The 21110-nt window shown below is 57.3% G+C and overlaps 2 protein-coding genes across 8 annotated transcripts in view; one reads left to right on the top strand and one right to left on the bottom strand.

Annotated features, from left to right (window-relative positions):
• LOC122393778 (forkhead box protein O-like) overlaps positions 1-21110 on the top strand; it is an 89083-nt gene continuing 67973 nt past the window's right edge. The window contains exon 1 of one of the 2 annotated variants that reach the window (XM_043390146.1): positions 1-851. In XM_043390146.1, the coding sequence (XP_043246081.1) occupies positions 246-851 (606 nt within the window). In that variant the 5' untranslated portion in view covers positions 1-245. The remainder of the gene's footprint in view (positions 852-21110) is intronic. The other variant, XM_043390145.1, reaches the window with a different exon arrangement.
• Positions 5606-9944, bottom strand: LOC122393776. Of its 6 annotated transcripts, XM_043390140.1 has the most exons (6): positions 8793-9507; positions 8259-8430; positions 7696-7845; positions 6825-6983; positions 6304-6384; positions 5606-6074 (listed from the first exon to the last, which is right to left on the bottom strand). In XM_043390140.1, exons 1-6 carry the CDS (start codon positions 9399-9401, stop codon positions 5671-5673), a joined length of 1575 nt encoding a protein of 524 aa, XP_043246075.1. In that variant the 5' UTR covers positions 9402-9507; the 3' UTR covers positions 5606-5670. The 6 variants fall into 6 exon arrangements, with proteins under 6 accessions (XP_043246075.1, XP_043246077.1, XP_043246074.1 ...); XM_043390142.1 differs by having other exon boundaries at positions 5606-6384; positions 8793-9944; XM_043390139.1 differs by having other exon boundaries at positions 6304-6983; positions 8793-9943.

The raw sequence follows: 21110 nt of genomic DNA, 5'->3' as shown, positions 1-21110 counted from the left end.
CGCCTGGTTATCAGCTGTCGGCCGAGCGGCGCGCCGCGGCGGGCCGGTTCAGAGTTCAGAGCCCAGCGGGCGCCGCCGGCTCGGGCCGCTCCGCAGAGGGTGTTGCGCCGCCGGCATGGGGGCACGTCGCGACGGCGCTCAGTGAGACAGCGGCCGGCGATCGCGCGCGGACGGCCGGGCCGTGACCCGTGTGTACGTGGACACTAACCGTGAACTCAGCAGCCGCCACAGTGGAGTTCGTAGATATGGCAGACGTGTCGGGGGAGGAGAACTTTGACCCGAACCTGGAGCCGCAGCAGCGCTCCCGGGCCAACACGTGGCCCCTGCCCCGACCCGAGGACTATGTTGAGAACCAGCACCCGCTGGATGACCTGCCGGAGGCGTCCACTTGGGACATTCAGCAGCAAAACTTCCACCAAAATGCGGCACCGCCGCCACCGCCGCCACCCCCACCGCCACCACCGCCGCCGCCGCCTCCGCAGCAGCCGCCGCCACCTCCCCCGCAGCAGCAGCAGCAGCAGCAGCAGCAGCAGGCGGCGGCGCTGATGCCGTCTCCTGGCCACAACGGCAGCGGCGGCGGCCTGTTGATCTGTAAGACGGAGCCGGGCACCGTGCCGATGGTCACCGACGCCGCCAAGCCCGCCTCCGATTCCACGGCCGTGCTGCCCAAACCGAAAAACTCTAACCGGCGGAACGCCTGGGGGCCGCACAGCTACGCCGACCTGATCACGCAGGCCATCCTCTCGTCACCCGAGAAGAGGCTGACGCTGGCCCAGGTGTACGACTGGATGGTGACCAACATCCCCTGGTTCAAGGATAAGGGTGACAGCACCAGCTCGGCAGGATGGAAGGTAGGTTCGGGGACCGGGGACGCGGCCGCGGCTGCCGCTGGGTCCGATCGTGATGCTGTGTTTGATCGGAGGGGGCGTGTTCGTGACGTGTTATGATCAGGTGGGTGTGATCGTGACGCTGTGTTTTGATCAGGTGGGCTCGACTGTCCCCCTCCCTCCGGCCTCCAGCTCGTGCTGCGGGCCCTAAAACACCGTATTATATAAGTACTGCATTTCTATACCACCCTCTTCATTTCTTACTATTCACATCGCCCCACCACACAACTCCCATTCATCCGCCCCCTTGCATAGCCCCTGACCCACTCACTACCTCCCCACTTCCCTCTCCTCCACCCACCCCCTTGCCTGCTCAGGCTCACCCCTCGCGTCCCCGCGTCTGTCGCCCCAAAGTCCCTGGCCGGGCGTCTCGCCCGCTCCCTCAGTCGGGGTCGAGCAGGCGCCCCTCTCAGGTCACCGAGTCCCTCTGCCCCTCTGCCCCTCTCCCCCTTGTCTCGGCCCGTAGTAACCGCCTGACGGACTCCCAAGACGGAAGGGTCGGCAGGAGGCGCCGTGGCAATTGGCAGTCGAGGCCCGTCTGCCCGTCCAGTCGTACCATATGCTGATCAAATCAACTTAGTGGAATATTTCATCGAATGCATAGCTTGGCGTTTGTGAAGCTTATTCGGCTGCTTTTTCTTATTCCATTGCTTTCTTCGAATTATTCGGACATTTGTGATCCCCGCGATAATTGAACCGATGAGTTTGTCAACAGAATAAAACCATATAAATAACCGACGAATCGATTAAAAACGGATGGGATGGGGTACACGTAATTCTTAAGCTTAATTGCACCTGTAGGTGGGAACTGCGAGACCAGCTGGACCATTTCGGATGAGTGCGGAACCAGCTGGACCAGGATGAGGTCGAGCAGATCAGAACGGGGTCAGGGCGGGGTCAAGCGAACCAGGAAGACCCGGCGCCAGCGGCGACCCTTGCCCGGCCGGACCCGTCGCCCCGTGTGCCGCCGCGGCCGTTCGAACACTGTCGGACCGCTGTTACGTGCCGCCGCTCCACGTATATACTCGAGAGTTTCTTGACTGGCCCGTGCTCCGAATGGCTCGTGCTCAGACTGGTCTGTACTCCCGACTGGTCTGTACCGATCGGTCCGTACTCCTCTAGTCTGTTCCGATCGGTTCGTACTCCCGACCGCCCGCACTCTCGACTGCCCCGTATACTGCCGCCTAAATCAAACTCTTTATATGCCGTGCTACCTATACTATAGTTTGTGAATTGTGCTAGAACTGTACAGCTGTCCTGATTTTGAGGCCGCTGCCGTGCTTTTGGTCACACCGTTCACAGGCAGCTTCCCGGCTCACCGGGTGCACTTGTTCTGCTCAAATTATCTTTGACGTAAACGACATTCCTCTGGAAAGCAGTAGGCTAGTTTACACAGTGTCAACATGTCAAAGATACCACTTTGGCATCGTGCTGGTGTTGTAGTCGCAATACGGCAGAAGCATCCAGTTTTCATATTCACCGTCTATGCCACCTTCCTATTCCTGACCAATTACCCTGGATATCTGATCTCAATTTGTGCATTCGTTTTCCATTTGTTCTTTTCTCTCAAAAGTGCAAAATCTCTCTTTTTTCTCTCTCTCTTACCTACTCTGTCTTTCTCATTCTCTCTCTCTCTCTCTCTCCCTCCCTCCCTCCCCTCTCTCTCTCTCTCTTTCTCTCTCTCTCTATCTCTCTCCCCCCCTCTCTCTCTCTCTCTCTCTCTTTCTTTTTCTCTCTCTTCCTCTCATTTTTGTCCCTCGTGCTGTCTCGCTGCAACTTATATCCACTATGTATTATCCCCCGTGTTACCTGCTCGTATGTCCTTTCTCACGGCTGGGGACGGTCACCACAACGGTTGAGGGCGCCCGAGCTCCCGTCGCTGGATGTCTCTGGCTATCTCTACTCCGACTCTGACCAGGTTTTGAATCTCTTTGTTCCGTGCCGTTTCAACCCGTCTCTTTGCTGCTCTGGTTAGTCCTTGATAGTCTATTACTGTCTCTGTGTTCCCCTTTCAGTCTCTGGTAGTCGCTGACCATCTCTGCCTTCTCTGCCTTCTCTGTCAGTCTCTGACCACCTCCAACCATTTTCACGCCTTGTCTCTGCCAAATCTTTCCAGTATCCACCTTTGTCCATATCTATCCTGCCCATCTGCCCTTTCCCTGCCCTTTTAATTCCCTGTCCGTCTCTGTCTCTCCCTGTCCATCCTGTCCATCTCCCTTTCCGTCTCTGTGTCTCCTGTCCATCTCCGCTGCGTCTCTGTTGTCTCCGGGCCGGCAGGTGCCGCCGGAAGACACCTCTCCTGCAATCGGCGCTCACTCTCGCTCTCGGCGCCCGATGAATGCCGTGTTTTTGCGCGCTCGCACGCGGCCGCTCGACTCGCGTGCTCGGTCACGTGGTGGCCGATTCGCTCGGTGGTCGGTAATGAAGCGCTCCACGGCGCCGGTAGCCACGCTGACCGACTGAGGAGATGTTGGCGAGTCGGTGGGTCGGTCACAGAAGAGCTGTCCGCCGCCGCAGATGCAAGCTCTTGGACTGAGTGGTGACGGTATGGCCGAGCTGGGACGGTATGGACGGGAAGTGTCAAGTGACGATACGAGTGAAATGATGGTGGGAGAAGCTCAACTGCAGTAGGCCACATACCGAGCCGACGACTGCCAGACTCAATGGACACTGGACAGCCGCGAGAACAATGTTGGGTCTCCTGTTTGCCGCTATCTGCGCCTGAGAGGGGCTTGTCACCGTGCGTGTGCATTGCCGCTCGGTGCGGGTTCCAGGCGGCCGGACCGTGGTGATGCATCGGACCAGCGCCTGCAATGATGAGCGCTCGGCCCGCCGGGCCAGCGCGGAAGTCGTGTAGCGGCCCGCTCGGACCTGGGCCTGGCTCGGTTTTTACTGCGCATCTGAATGGGTCGCGCAGGCTCTTGGTCGTTTTTGTGCCGGCGGGGCGTCCTTGGACGTGCAGGGCGCCTTCCGCCCGGAGCGGGCCGACCTGCCGGCAGCGCGACCAGTGGATGCGACCTCCAGCCCTGGGGCTGAACCCTCAAGAGGACGACACCGCACCCTGGATCCTTGAGAGGGCGGGACGGCGCATTGAACCCTCAGAAGACGGAAAAGCGTTCCGTGCCCTCAGGCGGCTCAGATGGCGACACCGCGCTCCTTACCCTCAAAGGGGAAGGAAAGTTGGTTTTCACAAATGGTTCTGGTACTATATTTTCGTTTTGGCAGAGTAGCAATGTCGCAGATACTCGTACGTGTATGGTCGTGTAGTGCGACGTCTAGGCAGCGATAGACGCATTTCTTCCTTCTGACAGCCATCAAATTCTTGTATTTTTATCTGAATGATGATTCAGGTAACGTGGTAACAAATGATTTTATTTTATTCCCGACAACAATAATGTGAGGAAGAGTGGCCATTTCAAGCACCCGTGAGCGTTTTTCCTTGTCTAGTGACACCATTAAATCATATGATGCATTATCAATTTGAAAATGCAGAGCGTAATCAAAAGCGGTCACCGTCAAACCCTTTGGTCGTGTCCAGGCGCACAGGTCACCCGGGGTCTCGTGGGGAGGGGTCTCTGGCAGTGTGCCGGTCGCCGGGTCTGTCCTGTCGTCAGTTGTCACCCAGTGGCGGTGGTCAGAGGCCGGTGTGTTCCGCCGGTCACCTCTGTCACCCGTCCCTCCTCCGAGGGATTCCCTTTGAGAGGCTGCCGGCCCCCGGCCGCTCCAGATCCCGCCGTGACGCCGTGGCCCAATCGGCCCACCACCCAGCGACGAAGCAGCGTCAAATAGTTGAGTCGGCTCCAACCCGAGTACACCTTTCGCCGCCGGACCGCGGCCAAAGTCCTGTTCAGGCCGACCGCAGCGATCGCCGTCAGCCGGCACAAGGTGTAAACACCTGGAAACCGTGCTAAGCTATCCAGTGCTGTCGTGCTGGCGCCTGGGCTGGCCACTTTACATGTCTGCCGGCCGGCTGGGCGGTAGTGGATACCTGCGCAGTGTGTGGATACCTGCGGTACGGTGCGCCACCGGCAGACACCACACCTCTGTCGACCGTCACTGCGCACCTGGGGCGCACACGCCCCCCCCCCCCCGCCACGACCAGTCGCTGGATATACCTTGTCGCTGGCACCCAGCCGGCCCGGCCGGCTAACACGGGATCACCTCGTGTGGAGCGGCGGGGCTGCAACCGTTTCCGAAAAGTCTGCGGTGAACTAATCGCGGTGGTGAGGTGTGGCGATCCGATGGGCAGCAGGAGTCCATGTGGAGCCAGCTACCCAGAAGTCAGCCTGCAGACAGGGCCTGGAGACCAGTGACATGGACCTGAGTCTGACATCGCGAATGGCATCGGGAACGTTTGGGATCGTTCCACTGATTTTGGAGCGTTCATTATTCATATGCTGAGGAGAGCTTTGGTACCAGCACTGACATTGGCGCTAATTTTATTTCTTAGCTTACACAATACCGCCTATAAACGGTTGCTCTGCTTCTGTGTAGATGATGAGTGTTATGTTGCCGCCGTCTCACTCACAAGCACTTCTTCATCAGACGGACTGTATTGGATCACGGCCGGTCAGAGAGTGCCCATCAGTCGGTCAGTGGCGGTTCGTCTCGACCGCGCAGCTCCCCGACCTTCGACCCCGCCCCCAGGCAGTCGGTCGGTCAGCTGCGCCGAGCGGCAGCCCAGCCGCACGAATCGGGCGGTCAAACGAGCGGTCACACGAGCGGTCACACGACCAGCACATGCAGCAAATAGACGGCGTTCACTCACAGCACTCCTCCCCCTTTAACAAGTTTTTTTAGCCAGCCGAGCAGAGCGCCGCAAGGCCGGCGCCGCTTCTACCGGCTCTGATGCACGCGCGCCACGATTGCCCTCGCATGTTGCTCGCTTATTATAATCACTGATATACGGAAAACGCCCCCTAGCGTCCATCACACATGGCACTGCTGGACCGCGAAGCTTTCCCGGCTCCGTCGGAGGCGGCACCGTCACCCGCGCATCGAGGGGCCCACGCTCAGCCGTCACAGAAGCAGAGCCGTCGGCCAGCAGATGATCCACGTGGGCGAGACGTATGCGACCGTCCGGCAGCCGCACGCTGTACGTCAGTGGGCCTCCAATGGCGACGACGACAGCGCGCTGCCATTTCTCGGTCGCTGCTGGCCGCAGATCTCGAACCAAGACAGGTTGACCTGCAAGAAATGATCGTGAGACAGTGTCGACAGGCTCATGTCGCATCCGCGCTGCAACACTGGGCTTGAGGAGCGAGAGCTTTGTCCGAGGCAGTCTCCCAAAAAGCAATTCGGCGGGTGCCCGGGCTGTTGTGACGCATGGAGTCGTTCTGTATTTTGCCAGAAATTGTGCTACTGCTGTGGTTCTGGGTCCTGCATACCTCTTGAGGAAAGCTTTGAAGGTACGTACCAGAGACTCCGCCTGCCCGTTTGACGCTGGGTGGTACGGCGGTGTCAGACGGTGATGAATACCTCGCGCTGCCAGGTAGCTCTGAAACTCTCCAGAGGTAAACGGCGGGCCATTGTCTGACACCAACGTCACCGGAAAACCATGCGTTGCAAAAATGTCCGTCAACACTTCGATGGTCTTAGTAGCCGTTGTGCTAGACATGTATCGCACTTCTGGCCATTTTGAGTAAGCATCAACGAGCAAAAGGTAGGTTTTTCCTTCAAAAGTGGCAAAATCAATGTGGACTCTGTCCCAAGGCTGAACTGGGTATTTCCACGGGTGTACATTCTCTGGTTTGGGCATGTTCGCGTTCTCGACACAGGACGGACACGAACGGCATACTTTTTCAATATCTCCATCTAGCCCTGGCCACCAGAGGAACACCCTAGCCAGTGACTTCATCTTATGAATGCCAACATGGCCTTCATGAAGCTCCTTCAGTAGCTGAGCTCTATATCTGTCAGGTATGACTACCTTCTCACCGAGCTGTACGCAGCCGTCGATCACGGTGAGCTGCTCTCTCCGCTGCAGGTACGGCTTCAACCGGCTGTCGTTCGCGTGCCCGGGCCAGGCGCCGGTTCGAGCCCAGCCGAGCACCACGCTGAGCACCGGATCCTTGGCGGTGGCAGACGCCACCTGGGCTGCAGTGACAGGCAAGACGTCATCAACGGCACAACAGCCCTCCTCAACGTCCTCCAACACATGCACGGCTCGATCACATGTATCTGGCCCCGGCAGTCGGCTGAGGGCATCAGCAGCTACGTTCCGACTGCCCGGCAGATATTCTACATCGTACTGGTACATGCTCAGAATGAGTGCCCACCGCTGAAGACGTGCTGCAGCCACAGACGGAACTTGTGTGTGTGGTCCGAAAATGTGACACAGCGGCTTGTGGTCGGTGACTAGCGTGAAGGAGCGGCCACACAAGTACTGATGCCACCGCTTGACGGCAAAGATTATGGCCAGTGCCTCCCTCTCTATTTGCGCATACTTTCTCTCGGCCTCTGTCAGTGTACGAGACGCAAACGCGATCGGACGCTCCCCCGACCCGTCCACGTGCACCATACACGCTCCCAGGCCGTACGCCGAGGCATCACAATACACCTTGACTCGCTTACCCAGATCGTAGTGAGTCAAGCAGCCAGCGTCTGCGAGCATGGACTTTACCTCAGAGAATGCCTCCTGGCATTTTGGGGACCAGTTCCACACGGTATCTCTCTTGGTGAGATCGTACAACGGTCTGAGGACGGTGGACAGATGAGGAAGGAACTTTGCGTTGTATGTGACCATACCCAGGAATGTCAGCAGCTCCTTGGCGTTCTTTGGTGCCGGCATAGCCAGCATGTCTCTCACCTTCTTTTCGCTCGGTCGCACTCCCTCGGTGGTGAGAGTGTATCCCAAGAACTCCACAGACCTCTGGAAGAAGCGGCACTTCTCGCGGCGCAGCCGCACACCGTACTGCTGAAGGCGACTGAGCAGTTGTTCGAGGTTGTCCACGTGCTCCTGGCGAGAGGATCCGGTCACCAAAATATCATCAAGATAGCACGCGACACCCTTCAGACCTTGCAAAATGCTATCCATCGTTCTTTGCCAAATATTGGGAGCAATATTCAGGCCAAATGGCAGCCTCCGGTGACGCATCAGCCCTCGTGGCGTATTGACCGTAAGCAGTTCCTGACTTTTTTCCGAGACGCGTAGCTGTTTATATGCGTTTGCTAAGTCCAGTTTTGTGTACGACTCTCCCCCCGAGAGGCAGCTAAACATCTCCTCCGTAGTCGGTAGCGGATACGACTGCTGTTTGACATATCTGTTAACTGTGACTTTAAAGTCGGCACAGATCCGCACATTTCCTCCCGGCTTCTTGACAATTACCAAGGGTGCGGCCCACTCGCTCTCCTGCACCGGGTAGAGCTCACCTTCCTCCAGCTGCCTGTCGAGCTCCTGGTTCACCTTCTCCCTCAGTGGAAACGGTACCGGCCGGCTCCGGAAGAACCGTGGTCTGGCATTGTCGTCCAGCTCGATGTCAGCTTCGATGCCTCTGATCTCCCCCAGCTGATCGGAGAACACATCTTCATATTTCTCCTGCAACTGGGAAGCAGACATGCACACTGTGTGAACGTCACGTCCGTGAAATATTCTATTCCAGTCCAGCTTTACACGGAACAACCAATCACGGCCTAGTAGCGGGTACTTGTTACGCACGTTCACCACCAAAGCTGTACCTGTGAACTGCTGGTCATCGTGCTGAACATGAGCACGCATCTCTCCACACACGGTCAATGGCGTGCCATCATACTGTGACAGTCTCTTCTTTGTGGCTATCAGTGGCTCTGAGTCGTACCCAAACACTCTCTCGAATACATGCTCTGGAATCGTAGTGATTTCTGCACCCGTATCTATCTCCATCTCTAGCGGCTTATCGTTGATTATCAGAGTCGTAATCAACTTACCGCCTCGGGGTTGATGGGTGTGGAGCACCGAATACTCATCTCCAGAGTCCTCTTCCAGTTCTCCAGTCTGATGGACCTCTCGTCCACCGGATCTTCCTCCTTTCTGGTGCCTGTTGTCTGCTGTGACTGGTCCTCTTCCGAGCGGTCGACTGGAAAGGCCTGACCGCGCCCCCTCCCGACCGGACGGTCCAGGCCGCGACCCTCCCTCGGCACCGCCGGCCGGGCCACTGCGGCCGCCGGTCGGGTCACCGCGACTCGCGGGTCGGCCACCAGGCGGCAGCACCTCACCAGCCGCAGCGCCCGCTCCCGGGTTCCTGCAGACGGCTGCCAAATGACCGCGCAATCCACACGCAAAGCAGACAGTACGCATGAACCGACAACGATTCGCAAGATGGGTTGAGCTACCGCATCGAAAACATGATCTGCCTCGAGACCCAGCAGAAACAAACTCCACCTGGTGATGGGTCGGATCTGCCGTTGAAGTCGGTTGCGTCGGGTGAATCGCCGCGGACTCCCTGGCGACCGCTTCATATGACCTGGCGTGCTGAACTGCATCCTGCAGCGACAGTGACGACACGCACAGCAACTCCTTCTGACACCTGGCATCATTCAGTCCACACACGAATTGATCACGTAGCGCAGTATCAAGATATAATCCAAAACTGCAGTGAACTGCGAGCTTCCTGAGAGAAGCTATATATTCCGCAACAGATTCTTCACTGCTTTGTTTCCTTTGAAAAAATCTGTATCGCTCTGCGATTTCAATCTTTGCTGGACTAAAATGAACCTTCAAAACATTCTTGATCTCTTCAAAAGAAGCCGCGTCCAACGTTTGAGGACTAATCAGAGCCTTGACTTTCTCAAATGTGGACTGACCAACAGAAGACAAAAATATGGCTTTCTTCTTACTCTCTGACCGGACCTCATTAGCGACACAGTAAAACTCAAATCTTTCCAAATAATCAGTGAGTATCTCAGATTGCGCATCAAACGGTTCCAGTTTGCCGTGAGCAGGCATACTTTACCGAGCTCTTCCTCTCTGAGTTCTTCCTCTCTCGTCGCCACTGTTATGTTGCCGCCGTCTCACTCACAAGCACTTCTTCATCAGACGGACTGTATTGGATCACGGCCGGTCAGAGAGTGCCCATCAGTCGGTCAGTGGCGGTTCGTCTCGACCGCGCAGCTCCCCGACCTTCGACCCCGCCCCCAGGCAGTCGGTCGGTCAGCTGCGCCGAGCGGCAGCCCAGCCGCACGAATCGGGCGGTCAAACGAGCGGTCACACGAGCGGTCACACGACCAGCACATGCAGCAAATAGACGGCGTTCACTCACAGCAATGAGCAATGCATTATGTGCTAATTCCCTTCCGATCAAATCCGATTTACCCGGAAGGCATCATCTGATCCAACTGCCGGGAAACTTTTTTTCTGGGATTGACCTCGCAGTAGGCTGGCGGAAGACGAGCGAACGGGAGGGAGCCGATGTCCCGGCTGACAACATGCTGCAGAAACTGCAGTTCCCCGAATCCCTGATGGACCGACAGACGTGAGCTCGGGACTCCTGACAGTCGCAGCTTCCCAACAAACCGACAGACGGCAGCTGCAATCTCCTGGTAGACTGGGCAGGCTGGAGCTGCAGAACTCCTTGACGGACCGACAGACCATAGCCAAGTTCCCGGGCCGGACCGACAGATTGGAGCTACTACAGTGGTTTCTTGACAGACCGACAGACTGAGATATCAGTTCCCCGACGGACCGACAAACTGTAGTAACAGTTCCAGTGACTGACCGACAGACTGCAGCTGACGCCTGACAGACCCCTGGCGGGCCGACAGACTATTGCATTATAATTCCCCGACGGACCGACAGACTGCACAACTGATATCTCCTGGTGGACTGACTGGCTGTATTTACGGTTCCCTGACCAGTAACAGAGAGTGGAACTGACGGATCCTTGTCCGACCGACCACCGCCCATCGCCCACCATCGGTCCCGAAATATGTAGATAGCAAGGTCACTGGGTGACCGTCGTTCAGGTCAAAGGCGAGTTACTGATCAGGTCACTGCATGTACAGTGGTCAGTGTGCATTTTCACACCAATTATGGTATGAAAGGAACGGATAAGCGGACTGGTCACCGAACGTCAAATGAATGCACGGGAGCTTGGCCCCGTGTGGGAAACTCCGTCGAACTGGTCACCGTTGTCTGATGACAGCTGTCTCCGCTGTCTGATGACAGGCTGTCACCGCTGGCGGTCAGGGATGACAGTGTGGCACCATCGCCAGCTCCCGGTATCTCACCCCTCTCCCTCTGCCCCCTCTCTCCCCGGTAATGGTCACGAGTGACAGGTGCAGGCGTCCACAGTAATCCACCGTAAACTCGACCGACTAATGCCTGTAGAAAACATCGCATCCTTGCGGTGGCTAGATGTTGACCCAGATGTGTGTGCACTGCAGGGGCGCTGGAACTACTTTCCGACTGGGGGGGCACACCATAATAGAGATTAACCTAGGGTACCCCCAAATCTAGTTTTCTCACCGGTTTTAGGCCACTTACTTTTCACCCCTCGGCTTTTTCAACAAAAAAAGAAAACATTTGCAAAACAAGTGTGGTATTCCGTCTCAAAGCTGTGGGGGCACCGCCCCCACGGCCCCAAAGTTGGGGGGGCAAGCTGCCCCCACTGCCCCCCCGGCTCCCGCGCCTATGGTGCACTGTGCGCTTTTTGGTACTGATTATGTCTTTCTTTCGAAAGGAGTTGTGTTGGCAGTTCCCAGGAACTTTGGATATCACAGCGTGTGACCTCCTGGTTTCGGACGGTATTCGACAGACAAGAGCTGATAATCTGTGACCACGGAAAATGATTTAGGGGACCAATTGTGATATATGGCAAGACTATTCAATGGAGATATCGAGCATCTCCTGAATTTTCACTCCATATGGCGGGGCGAACTGTTGCGGCCGGTGCAGGCTATATGAACATTGAACAATCACTCGGTCCTGCGTGGTGCGGGCGGCGGGCCGACCAGTCTAGCTCTGCTCTGACTGACACCAGAGCTAACCAGTAGCCAGTAGCGTGTTAGATCTCAATCTGCACTGCAGCTCAGCCCAGCCGCTGCGCTGTCGCACTGAGCGGCTCACTGCCCGGCCGTGATTTGTGATGATCATTGATTAACAGGGCAATTGTCGGCTATTACGCCACCATTGGCCGATTATGAGTGCGGTGAGGCTGAGCCGTCTAATGGCATGTTTTCACGGTGACGGTAATCTATTTAAATGCCTTACTGTGGGGGAGTGGGTGTCGGTGGACCTGTGTGGAGCTGACACCTGGGTGGTTGCCGGTCCCGGTTGACGCGGCCAGCGCGGGGATCCGTGTTAGTGGGGAGCATCAGGCAGGGTTGTGCTTGACTCATGAGTCGAGTCAAAAATTTGACTCAACTCTGACTCAAATGAGTCAGATTTGAGCCGAATCGGATAAATTTTTGAGCTGTTGAGTTGAGTCAGAGTTGAGTCGGACAAAAATATTAAGGCGTTGAGTTGAGTCAGAGTTGAGTCAGTAAAATAACTTTTGACATTGAGTTGAGTCAAACATTTAGGAACATGAGTCAGCTGACTCAACTTTCGAGAAACAAGCTTTTCATTCCCCACCCCCGCTTCCCTGACCCTGTTGCCGGACTTTTTCACCCCCCTGCCCCGCTCAAGAGCTTTTTTTATCAGAGTCAATTTTGAGTCAACTCACTTGACTCAACAAAAAATTTGAGTCAAGTTTGAGTCGACTCATATTTTCATTGAGCCGCTTGAGTCATGAGTCGAGTCAAGGGAAAAAATCAGCTCCTTGTTTGAGTCAGAGTTGAGTCGGGGCTTTCTGAGGTTGAATGAAGAGTCGAGTCGGTAAATTTTTTTGAGTCGAGCACAACCCTGGCATCAGGCATGACACTGTCCGGCGCGAGCGGCGACTCGGGACACCCTCCCCAGCCTCCCCTGCCGCCCTCATCCCTGCGGGACTCGGGACCTTCCTCCCCATCCCCCTGCCTTCCCGCGCGTCCGCTCCCGACCCGGGCCGGTGGCGGCTCCCGCACCCCGCCGAGCCCGGTCCGCCCTGTCCCACTACCCCTCTCCCTGCCCTGTCCCACTACCCCTCTACCCCTCCTTACCCTTCACACCCCTGCCGAACCCTGTCCCCACCCAGGCCATTCTCAATACCCCGATTTCCTTCACCCCCCAGTTTGCTTTCGATTTAGTAGATTTTCAGTTCAGCATCCCTTGTCTTCGACCCTAGTGCTGCTAGAATCCTTTGCTTGTCAGTGTTTCAACACTTCCCATGCCTGACCGTGACCGTGACCCTGCCCCTGCCTCTCCCCTCCCCCTTCCCCGCCCCTGCCGCTGCCTGACCGTGACCCTGCCCCGCGCTAGCCGCCGTCGCTGCCCCGTGTTTGTGTTGGAGCGCCGACGGCACTGTGCCTGGGTCAGCGTCGCCACCCCGCCGGCCGGCCGGCAGCCAGCCGTCAGTCAGGGGTCGTCGGTCATGGTGACGTGATGACGGCCAGTCAGTCACACTGACCAATACGATATGCCATGCGACGTGCGCGACGGGCGACATATAGGGCGGCTTAGTGAGTCGGCGGCCGGACAGTCGTCAGCACCAGCAGTATGTCGGGCTTGTCGGTTGTGTTGCACTTTTTACGTACCTGATCGTATAGTAGATTAAAACGCACATATCTCGAAATAAATTCGGGAAAAAGTGTGATGAAGTTATACGGTGCTTCAATTTTCACAAAGAAGCGTGTTGTTTTATTTGAATTCGAACCATCACCCTCATTTCTGTAAGCAATTACAATAATTGATTTAGGCTGCTCAGGAGCGTTGCGCCGACCCGTAGCGCCATCCCGCGCATATTCATACGCCGGTCGCCGGTCGGGAGGCTGCGTCTGTCTCTCCCCACCACCTGCCGCGCCGCCATATCTCCAGCAGCCATCTTGCGGCGGCCGCCGTCTCCCGTCGTCTCGCCTCCTCCCTTTCGCTTTTTAGATGGCGTCGTGCGCGGCGTGACGGTCCCACCGGTCGGGCCGCGACGCCCCACCGGACGGGCAACAAGGGCCTACCGGGGCGCCATTGCCGCCCGCCGCCGCCGCCGCCGCCGCCGCCGCGCCGCCCGCAACCCGCTCTAAAGAAGTGGGGGAAGCGGCGGCACAGGGGTCGCTGGGGAGGGGAGCGAGAGGGTTAGCTGAAAAATCGTAAACAGCCTGGTGCGGATTCTGCCAAGTGTGCTGTGCGTGCGCTGTGCGTGAGGCTGGGGGACGGGCGGGTGGAGGGCAGCCACGTCGACGTTCACAAGGCGGCGGATGCCGGCGGCGACGGGGATGTCGACTTCGACAGCGGCAGAGACCAGACGCAGTGAGCCAGCCAGCCTCATCTAGCCCCGGCTCCAGCGCACCCTCCGCTGACCGCGACCCCGATCATGCGTGCGGTGGAGACAGCTGGCTGAATCCGACGCCGGGGACAGATATGTGAGAGAACGGGTGAAGAGGAGAGCGCCGGCGTGCGAGTCCGGTCGGACGGGAGGGTCGGTCGGTCGGTCGGTTGGATGGCGCTGCAGCCTCAATGCGGCGCACCTATTCACCTCCGGAGGCGCCGGTGGCACCTGGCGGCGCGCACACTAAAAATCCCCCGCCGGGTCAGGGCCGAGCGGGGGGGGGGAGGGACACGCACAGGGGAGGGGGAGGGGTACCGGCGGACGGGAGGGAGGGCTGCCGGCGCCGTGGGTACTGCTGGACCGCCGGGGCGCCCATCAGAGGGGATTACGGTGGCTGATCGGGGCGGCCTCCCCTCTGACTAGGTGCTGGTCGACTGACTGCAGCTATCCGGTACCTGGCTACAACGCCCTAATGACTGACATTGACGGGTCTAACGTTACCGATTAATGTCAACATTAAACGACAACTTAGAAGGAAATTCGTATTTGGACTAATGTAGCTTTGTGCCTGACCGTTTTCTGATTGATGCTCTAAATAACATGGACGAAGAAAATCAAAACAAATGATTTTTAACTCTTTTCTACTTTTTTCACCGATTGGCCCCGCAATACGCTCATTACCTACAATGGTTTAATGTCGGTTAAGGGTAAATTAATTTGTATCATTTAATATGCTGTCTGGAACTTGTGAGCTAGGCATTGTTGTTCTCATTTTAAATGTTAGTGTTCGGGCAGAGATTGACTATTTTTATGCCTAATGTCGAAGCATCGAAGTTGTTACATTTATTCCGTGTTACGAAGCCCTCTGCAGTCTGCAGTGTGCAATATGCTGTATTTGAGAAACGTTTTCTCGCTAAACTATGTGGTCGCTTGCTAACATCGATAAATTTGATAACATTGGCTAGTGGGTACCGTACCGTACCTCCTGCTAAATTTAATAACTGCAGCTATAGACGCTGCATTCTGCAAACAAAATGCATCGTTGATGGTCTGCGCTAAGCCCCCTCATTGTCGCTGAGTGACGGCACTCACCCCTGGTCGCTCCAGGGTCGCTCCTGAATCCTGATCGCTCCAGACTCGCCCCTGGTCCTGGTCGCTCCAGTCTGGCTCCTGATCGCTGCAGGGTCGCTCCTTGGTGTCTTCGTGTCATCGCGGGAAAGTCGGCAGCCGACGCCGGGCGTGGGGCCGTGCTAAGCCGTAGTGGGGGAAAATGGCAGCAGTCACAGCCCGCCGGCCTCGTGATCGCATGTATGGCCCTGTTACAGCATAGACCGTGATACGGCCGCCGTCGGCGCCGCCTCAGGTTCAAGGCTGTCGGCAGGAGCGATTGTCCGGCTGTCCAGCGCTTCTGTAACTTTTCAAGGGGAGTTTCTGGGTCTGCGCGTGGGATACGGTTTGGTTTGATGCGGTCTGCGGCGGCTCGATGGGAAGCCTCCGATTCTGCCGGTGATTCGTCATAGGCCGGCCGGGGCAGCAGGAAAGCGCCAACAGTTACCTTAATTGTCCGTCTCGATGACGCTTTCTTTAATTCACCCTTTCCTTGCCACCCACCATTCCACACTTTCACGTTGCGCTTCCAAGGAACACAAGTTGACATTGACAGCGTCACTGCCTGCAGCCGCGAACTATAGGAGAAACTGGTCGCGCTCGGGTGAACAACTGGACCGCTATTGAAGTTCATATTGCACGTGTCACATGATAAGGATTGGCACGTCGTGTCACCGCTTTTTGCGTAGTTTACCTATAAACTGCGCCTAACCAAGCGTTCTGTTTCTCGGCGCTGAGTTGTGCGTTATGTTTCATCATAACGGAGTTCATCAGAACGAGCTTCACAGACACAACAGACTTTTCATCAGACATCTCCGGTGCGGCAAGCTCGTTTTCCAATGTGCTGCATTACGTTTTCATGTAGGCTGTCGAGTAAAGAGGAATGGAAGGCTACATATAACCAGTGTAAAGTGAGATGAAAGTCATCCGTGTGTGCTGACTACTCTTGCCTGGTCTTGCCAGTGTCTTCGCCGTCTTGCCTGGTCTTCGCCGTCTACCCGTCTTCTACGTGTCCTGCCGCGCCGCGCCGTTCCAAACCTGTTTTCTGTGGGATCGAGCCGTCGATGACCACTGACTGGCCGATTCGCCGCTGAGTTGGATGTTCTCTCGCCGTCTGATCCGCCGTGACGAAGGCTGCAGGGTCCTCAGCCACCAGGGCCGGGTGGGAGCAGTCCCTCCCCGGTCCCCCTGGCTCGGATCAGCTGCGGCGCCGACACGGGTCGCTCGGCAGCTCGCGGCGTCGATCCGCTCGGCAGCGCCCGAGCGGCGGTCCTCCCTGGGCAAACCTGTCTGCGTCATTTTTACCGGGTGAGCCGGCTGTCGGCCGCGCTGAGCGCGACGCGGCCGCGCGGCAGCCGCCCCCCGGCGCGGCGCCGGCGGCGCTGGCCCCGGGGCCGTCTCCCCGCGGCCGTCGTGGACCCAACGGGCCGCCACTGTCCACTGTGACCGGCAGAGAGCACTGTTGACACCCTCAGTTCGGTCACCGCGTCTTCAGGCGCCGCTGGTGGCAGCCGGACCGGGCCGAGCTGTGCCGAACGGTTCGTTTACCAAACGAGAACGGCCTCTGTCCGCCCCGCGTCACAGCTGTCCTGGTGCCGTGGACTCCGCCGTGAGGCTGTGACCCCATCAATATTTTCTAGATTAAACACAAAGCCTGTGGGCCGTTGATTGGAAAATATTAAATCCGAACGATATTCGTCCACTAACCAAGTGTCAAATCGTGGCAGGGGTCATTGGACGTGCAGGAATAGTGTGCTGACATTCTTGTAATTATATGCGCGGTATATAACGGAATGCCTAATTACGGAACTCGGAATTTCTGAAATTCAAACCCCGAGTGCGTCTGCCACTTATCCCACAAGCTGAAATGGCTCAATTTAAACTCATCCGATGTCTATATACTGCAGTGTATTTCTGTCTTACGATGCATTGTCGTTGACGGTCTATTAAAGTCGACAATCGGGTGCAATGTTCGATGTCAAGCATGTGACGGAGTCAAGTACTCAGTAAAGTCTTGCATATTCGTACGAAGTCTCAGTCGCTAAGCAGCCTTTTTCTTCAAAATCATTTGGTAAATAGCTATAACGTCATATCATATTATAACGTCATATCAAAAGATGTCATTGGGCGTATATTTCCCAAAGACTGCAGCGCTGCTCACGTTTATGTGTTCCGGGGGAGGTAGGCCTGGAGCGCTGTGTAGCCTATGTGGCCCGGGTTGACCAGTGACCAGTGACTATCCATCACAGAGAGGCTCGAGGGCCACCCGTCCGTCGGTCCGTCGGTCCGGCCGTCCGGCCGTCCGCGCTGCCAGCCACGTGTAACTGTTTACGTAAGGAGCCCGGCTGTGGTTGCACCGTTTATTTGTGGGCTGATTCGTTTACATTCTCAGCAGGGACGACTGGCCGAGAGGGCGGCGGTCGGCCTGTCCCTGGACACACACGGTCACACTGCCTGTCACACACGGACGGTCATTTCACACAGCTCTCTTCGCGGACAGGGCAGCGCACACCGCACTGGCAGACGCAGTCAGAAGTGCAGCGGACACTGCACTGCAGGGAGCATCGGTGGACATATTCTGGACATAACGGTAGACACAGGACAGGACACAGCTATGGACACTGGCGGGCAGCAACCCGCAGCTGTGAACACCAGCGGACACGGCGTGGAAACTCACGGATACAGCAGTGGACACTGAGCACGATGATGGATGCGATTGGACCTCACCGTCGCGGACAGTTCGGGGCGGCCGGCTGGGTAGCAACTGGCCCAGTGTTTAGACTAAGCGCTGTGAAAACGGAGATGTCGCAATGAGGACTGAGGCTGCATCGGCCCTGCCAGTGGTGGACACTGAGAGATAGCGCAGTGCTGATTTAGAGTCGGTTTTTGTCTCCTCAGAAACAGTAAACTGGTATGGTCTTAGGTATTCAGCTATCTCTGTTTATTCTTAAAGAAACTAATCATAAGGTGAAACAAACTGAGGCCCAGTACGATTGTTTAGCCATAAGCTATTGCGGTGCATTTAATTTTTTGGTCTTATTTCATTTCTTTGAACCAGAAGCGGTTGACGAGGCCGGGTGTTAAGTTCGATGGAACTGCGCAATAGGCTCTGCCTGGTATGGATCCAGGCGCTAAACATTCATTTTTATACTTGAATAGGTTATTTAGAGAAAAAGTATTGTTATTATCAGCGTAGTGCTTTTATGGTATTTCTTTACACATAAAGATTACTGAAATTTATATGCGCTTCGCCCACTAAGCTACTGGTTTCGTGAGAGCACAAATGTTTGAAGATTTAGGATATTGATCAATACATTACCTATTTCATTCACATCATTCGTTGTCACCTTGAAGTTATTACCTGACTTTCGCTCATTCATGATGGTAATTGAGCGCTATACGGTAAAATGCGCATTATCACTGCACGCAGCTTTAATTCATGCACCCCGGGCCATGTCATGGTGGGGCAGTCACTGCCTGGGACTTCGCTGGCCATCCCCGGCCCCTGGACGGAACTACCAGTGCACCGGAACGTGATGGGACCCCTCTGTTCGGGGTGTCCCGATCTCCAGCCCCCAGCGCAGGTCACGGGGTCGCGAGGGAGATCCATGTGGTCACCTCTCGGAGGGAGCGCTGCGTTTCTGGGAACCCCTGCGCTCTGACGGTGGTCGGCGGCCGGTGAACGGTTTGCGGTCGGCCGCGGATGTGCTGTGCGCCAGATACGCGCCGTGTGTCATGATCCGCCCCTCGTGCCGGCCTGCCTGGCGCCTGCGGTCTCCCTTCTCCAGCTCCCTGGAGCGATGTGGCCGAGGGGCGCTGATGCTTGGCCGCCGCCGGGATTTTCGAAATACGTGCGTGTTAGTTGGGGATGGGGCATTGTGGGGCGGTATCCGTGATTCGCACCGTGCCGTTGTATAGTTTCAACAGAAAACGTCTTTCGCTTTAGGTTAAATGAAGTTCAATCGTTCTTCCACAAAGCGAAGCACTGCCACTTTCTCTATCGCCGTCCCCGGTGACCTGACCTGCCTCAGCAGCGGTGCCGGTATCCCCGGCGGGGATCGATCGCTGCTGACCTCTGACGTCACGTGTGACCTGACCTGCCCCAGCGGCGCCGCTGGTGGCCGGGGTGCGAGGATCGATGTGCGGCGCGTCGGCCGGCAGCCCACACCGCGCCGTGCCGGCGGCTCTAATGTTTTTCGAATGCCGGGTTATGGTCGACCGGGGAAATTACAGGCGGAGGCCGGCCGGGCGGCGCTGCAGTCTTGTCACCGGTGCCGCGCCCCTCGGCCGATCGGAAATTGGAGAAGGATGGAGTGCGGTAGTTAGGTGCTCGCCGGGTCCCTCTGCGAGCGGCGGCGGACCCGGCGGAGCGCGGCGCGCCCGCGACGGCCGACATCGAGCATGATTGAAATGTATCGATCGGTTGGCGCGGCTGGGCTGTGAACGCAGCACCGAGAGACGGCTTCAAGCCGCTCCCCGTTCGAATGATCAGGGCCCAAATCTGGTGGTAGGGGAGAGGTGATCAGATATGCTCCGACCTCCACTGTCCTGATTGTGTGAGCAATGAGCATGGGATACCTGGTGGGGCTAAGTGCATCTCGGACATTAAATGCGAGGTGTTAACGGCTAGTCAGCTCCATTCCGATGAAAAGGGGTGAACCGTACTTTGGCGTCCAATCACTGACCGATTGGCGCAGGTCAGGTCACAATCACGTAGCTAATCGTGGCGATATGTAAGACTGAAATGCACTGGGCACTAGCATGGAATCACGGCAATCGACGTATACGACTGCACTCCACTAGAATTGCGTCGGCTTCAATCGTGGGCGGTGGACGGTGATTTTTTATGGTTGAGGCGGCGACAATCCCTCCATCACCTCTCCCCCTCTCTTGCCCCACCGCACGCAGCTCGGTTGGCCGGCGGGGGCGGACGGCTGACGTGCTGACAGCCGACGCTCGCTGAGCTGACGTGTTGACGTGCTGACGTGCTGGTGACGGCTGCATCGCCCGCCAGCCGCCGGGCGGGACGCGGCGCCCGCCACAGGCCGTACCCGTTCCGTGGGACTGGCACGAAAAGGCGGCTCACGATACCGCATCGCTGCTGCGGACCGGCCGGGCCAGCTGATCGCCGCGTGGTGAGCACGGCCGGCGCCGTGCCGGGCCGGAATCTGAGGGAGGCAGCACAGCAGGGCTGAGGGCTGTGGCAGCCGCCGGGGTGGACGTCGGGGCCGTCGACAGCCTGTCGGCACCAGATGCCCTCATTCAGCCCTCAGCCCTCACTCGATCCTCAACCTTATCTTTCAGCTCCAGTTCGTCCGTCTTAAGTTGTCAAATGGCAGCTATCACGATTGAGTTATCAGCCCTCATCCCTCATCAGTCAGCCCTGTGCTGTCTTCCATCAGCCCTCTCCATTCAGCCCTCAGCCCTCACCGGCTTCTGGTCGCCGGTGGCCCGCGAGTCGTCACTGCGGCTCGGCGCGACAGTACGGCCGCCACGGCCGACGGCGGGCGGCGGCCGCAGGAAAAATGGTCAGCTCATGGCCGGCCGGCCGGCCCGTCCAGTCCGGTCCGGCCCGGCCCGGACCGCCGACGGACCCAGCCACAGCTCAGTCGCGTGCGCGGGACGTGGCGGCCGACACGGTCAGCCAAACCTGGCCGTGCCGTGGCCGACCGGCGCGGCGCCTGCGCTGGCCACCGTCCTCTCCGCGACTGGCTTTCCGACTATCCGTCAGACAATCGACAGAAGATTCCTCGACCGAGAGAGACAAACCACTCAACGGCACCGACGCGCCTTGTCATCGACT

The sequence above is a fragment of the Amphibalanus amphitrite genome, unplaced genomic scaffold (assembly GCF_019059575.1).
Source record: "Amphibalanus amphitrite isolate SeventyFive unplaced genomic scaffold, NRLGWU_Aamphi_draft 000553F_arrow, whole genome shotgun sequence".
Lineage (NCBI taxonomy): Eukaryota > Metazoa > Arthropoda > Thecostraca > Balanomorpha > Balanidae > Amphibalanus > Amphibalanus amphitrite.
Note: the sequence above shows the minus strand (reverse complement) of the source record. Positions and strands in the feature narration are given on the sequence as shown.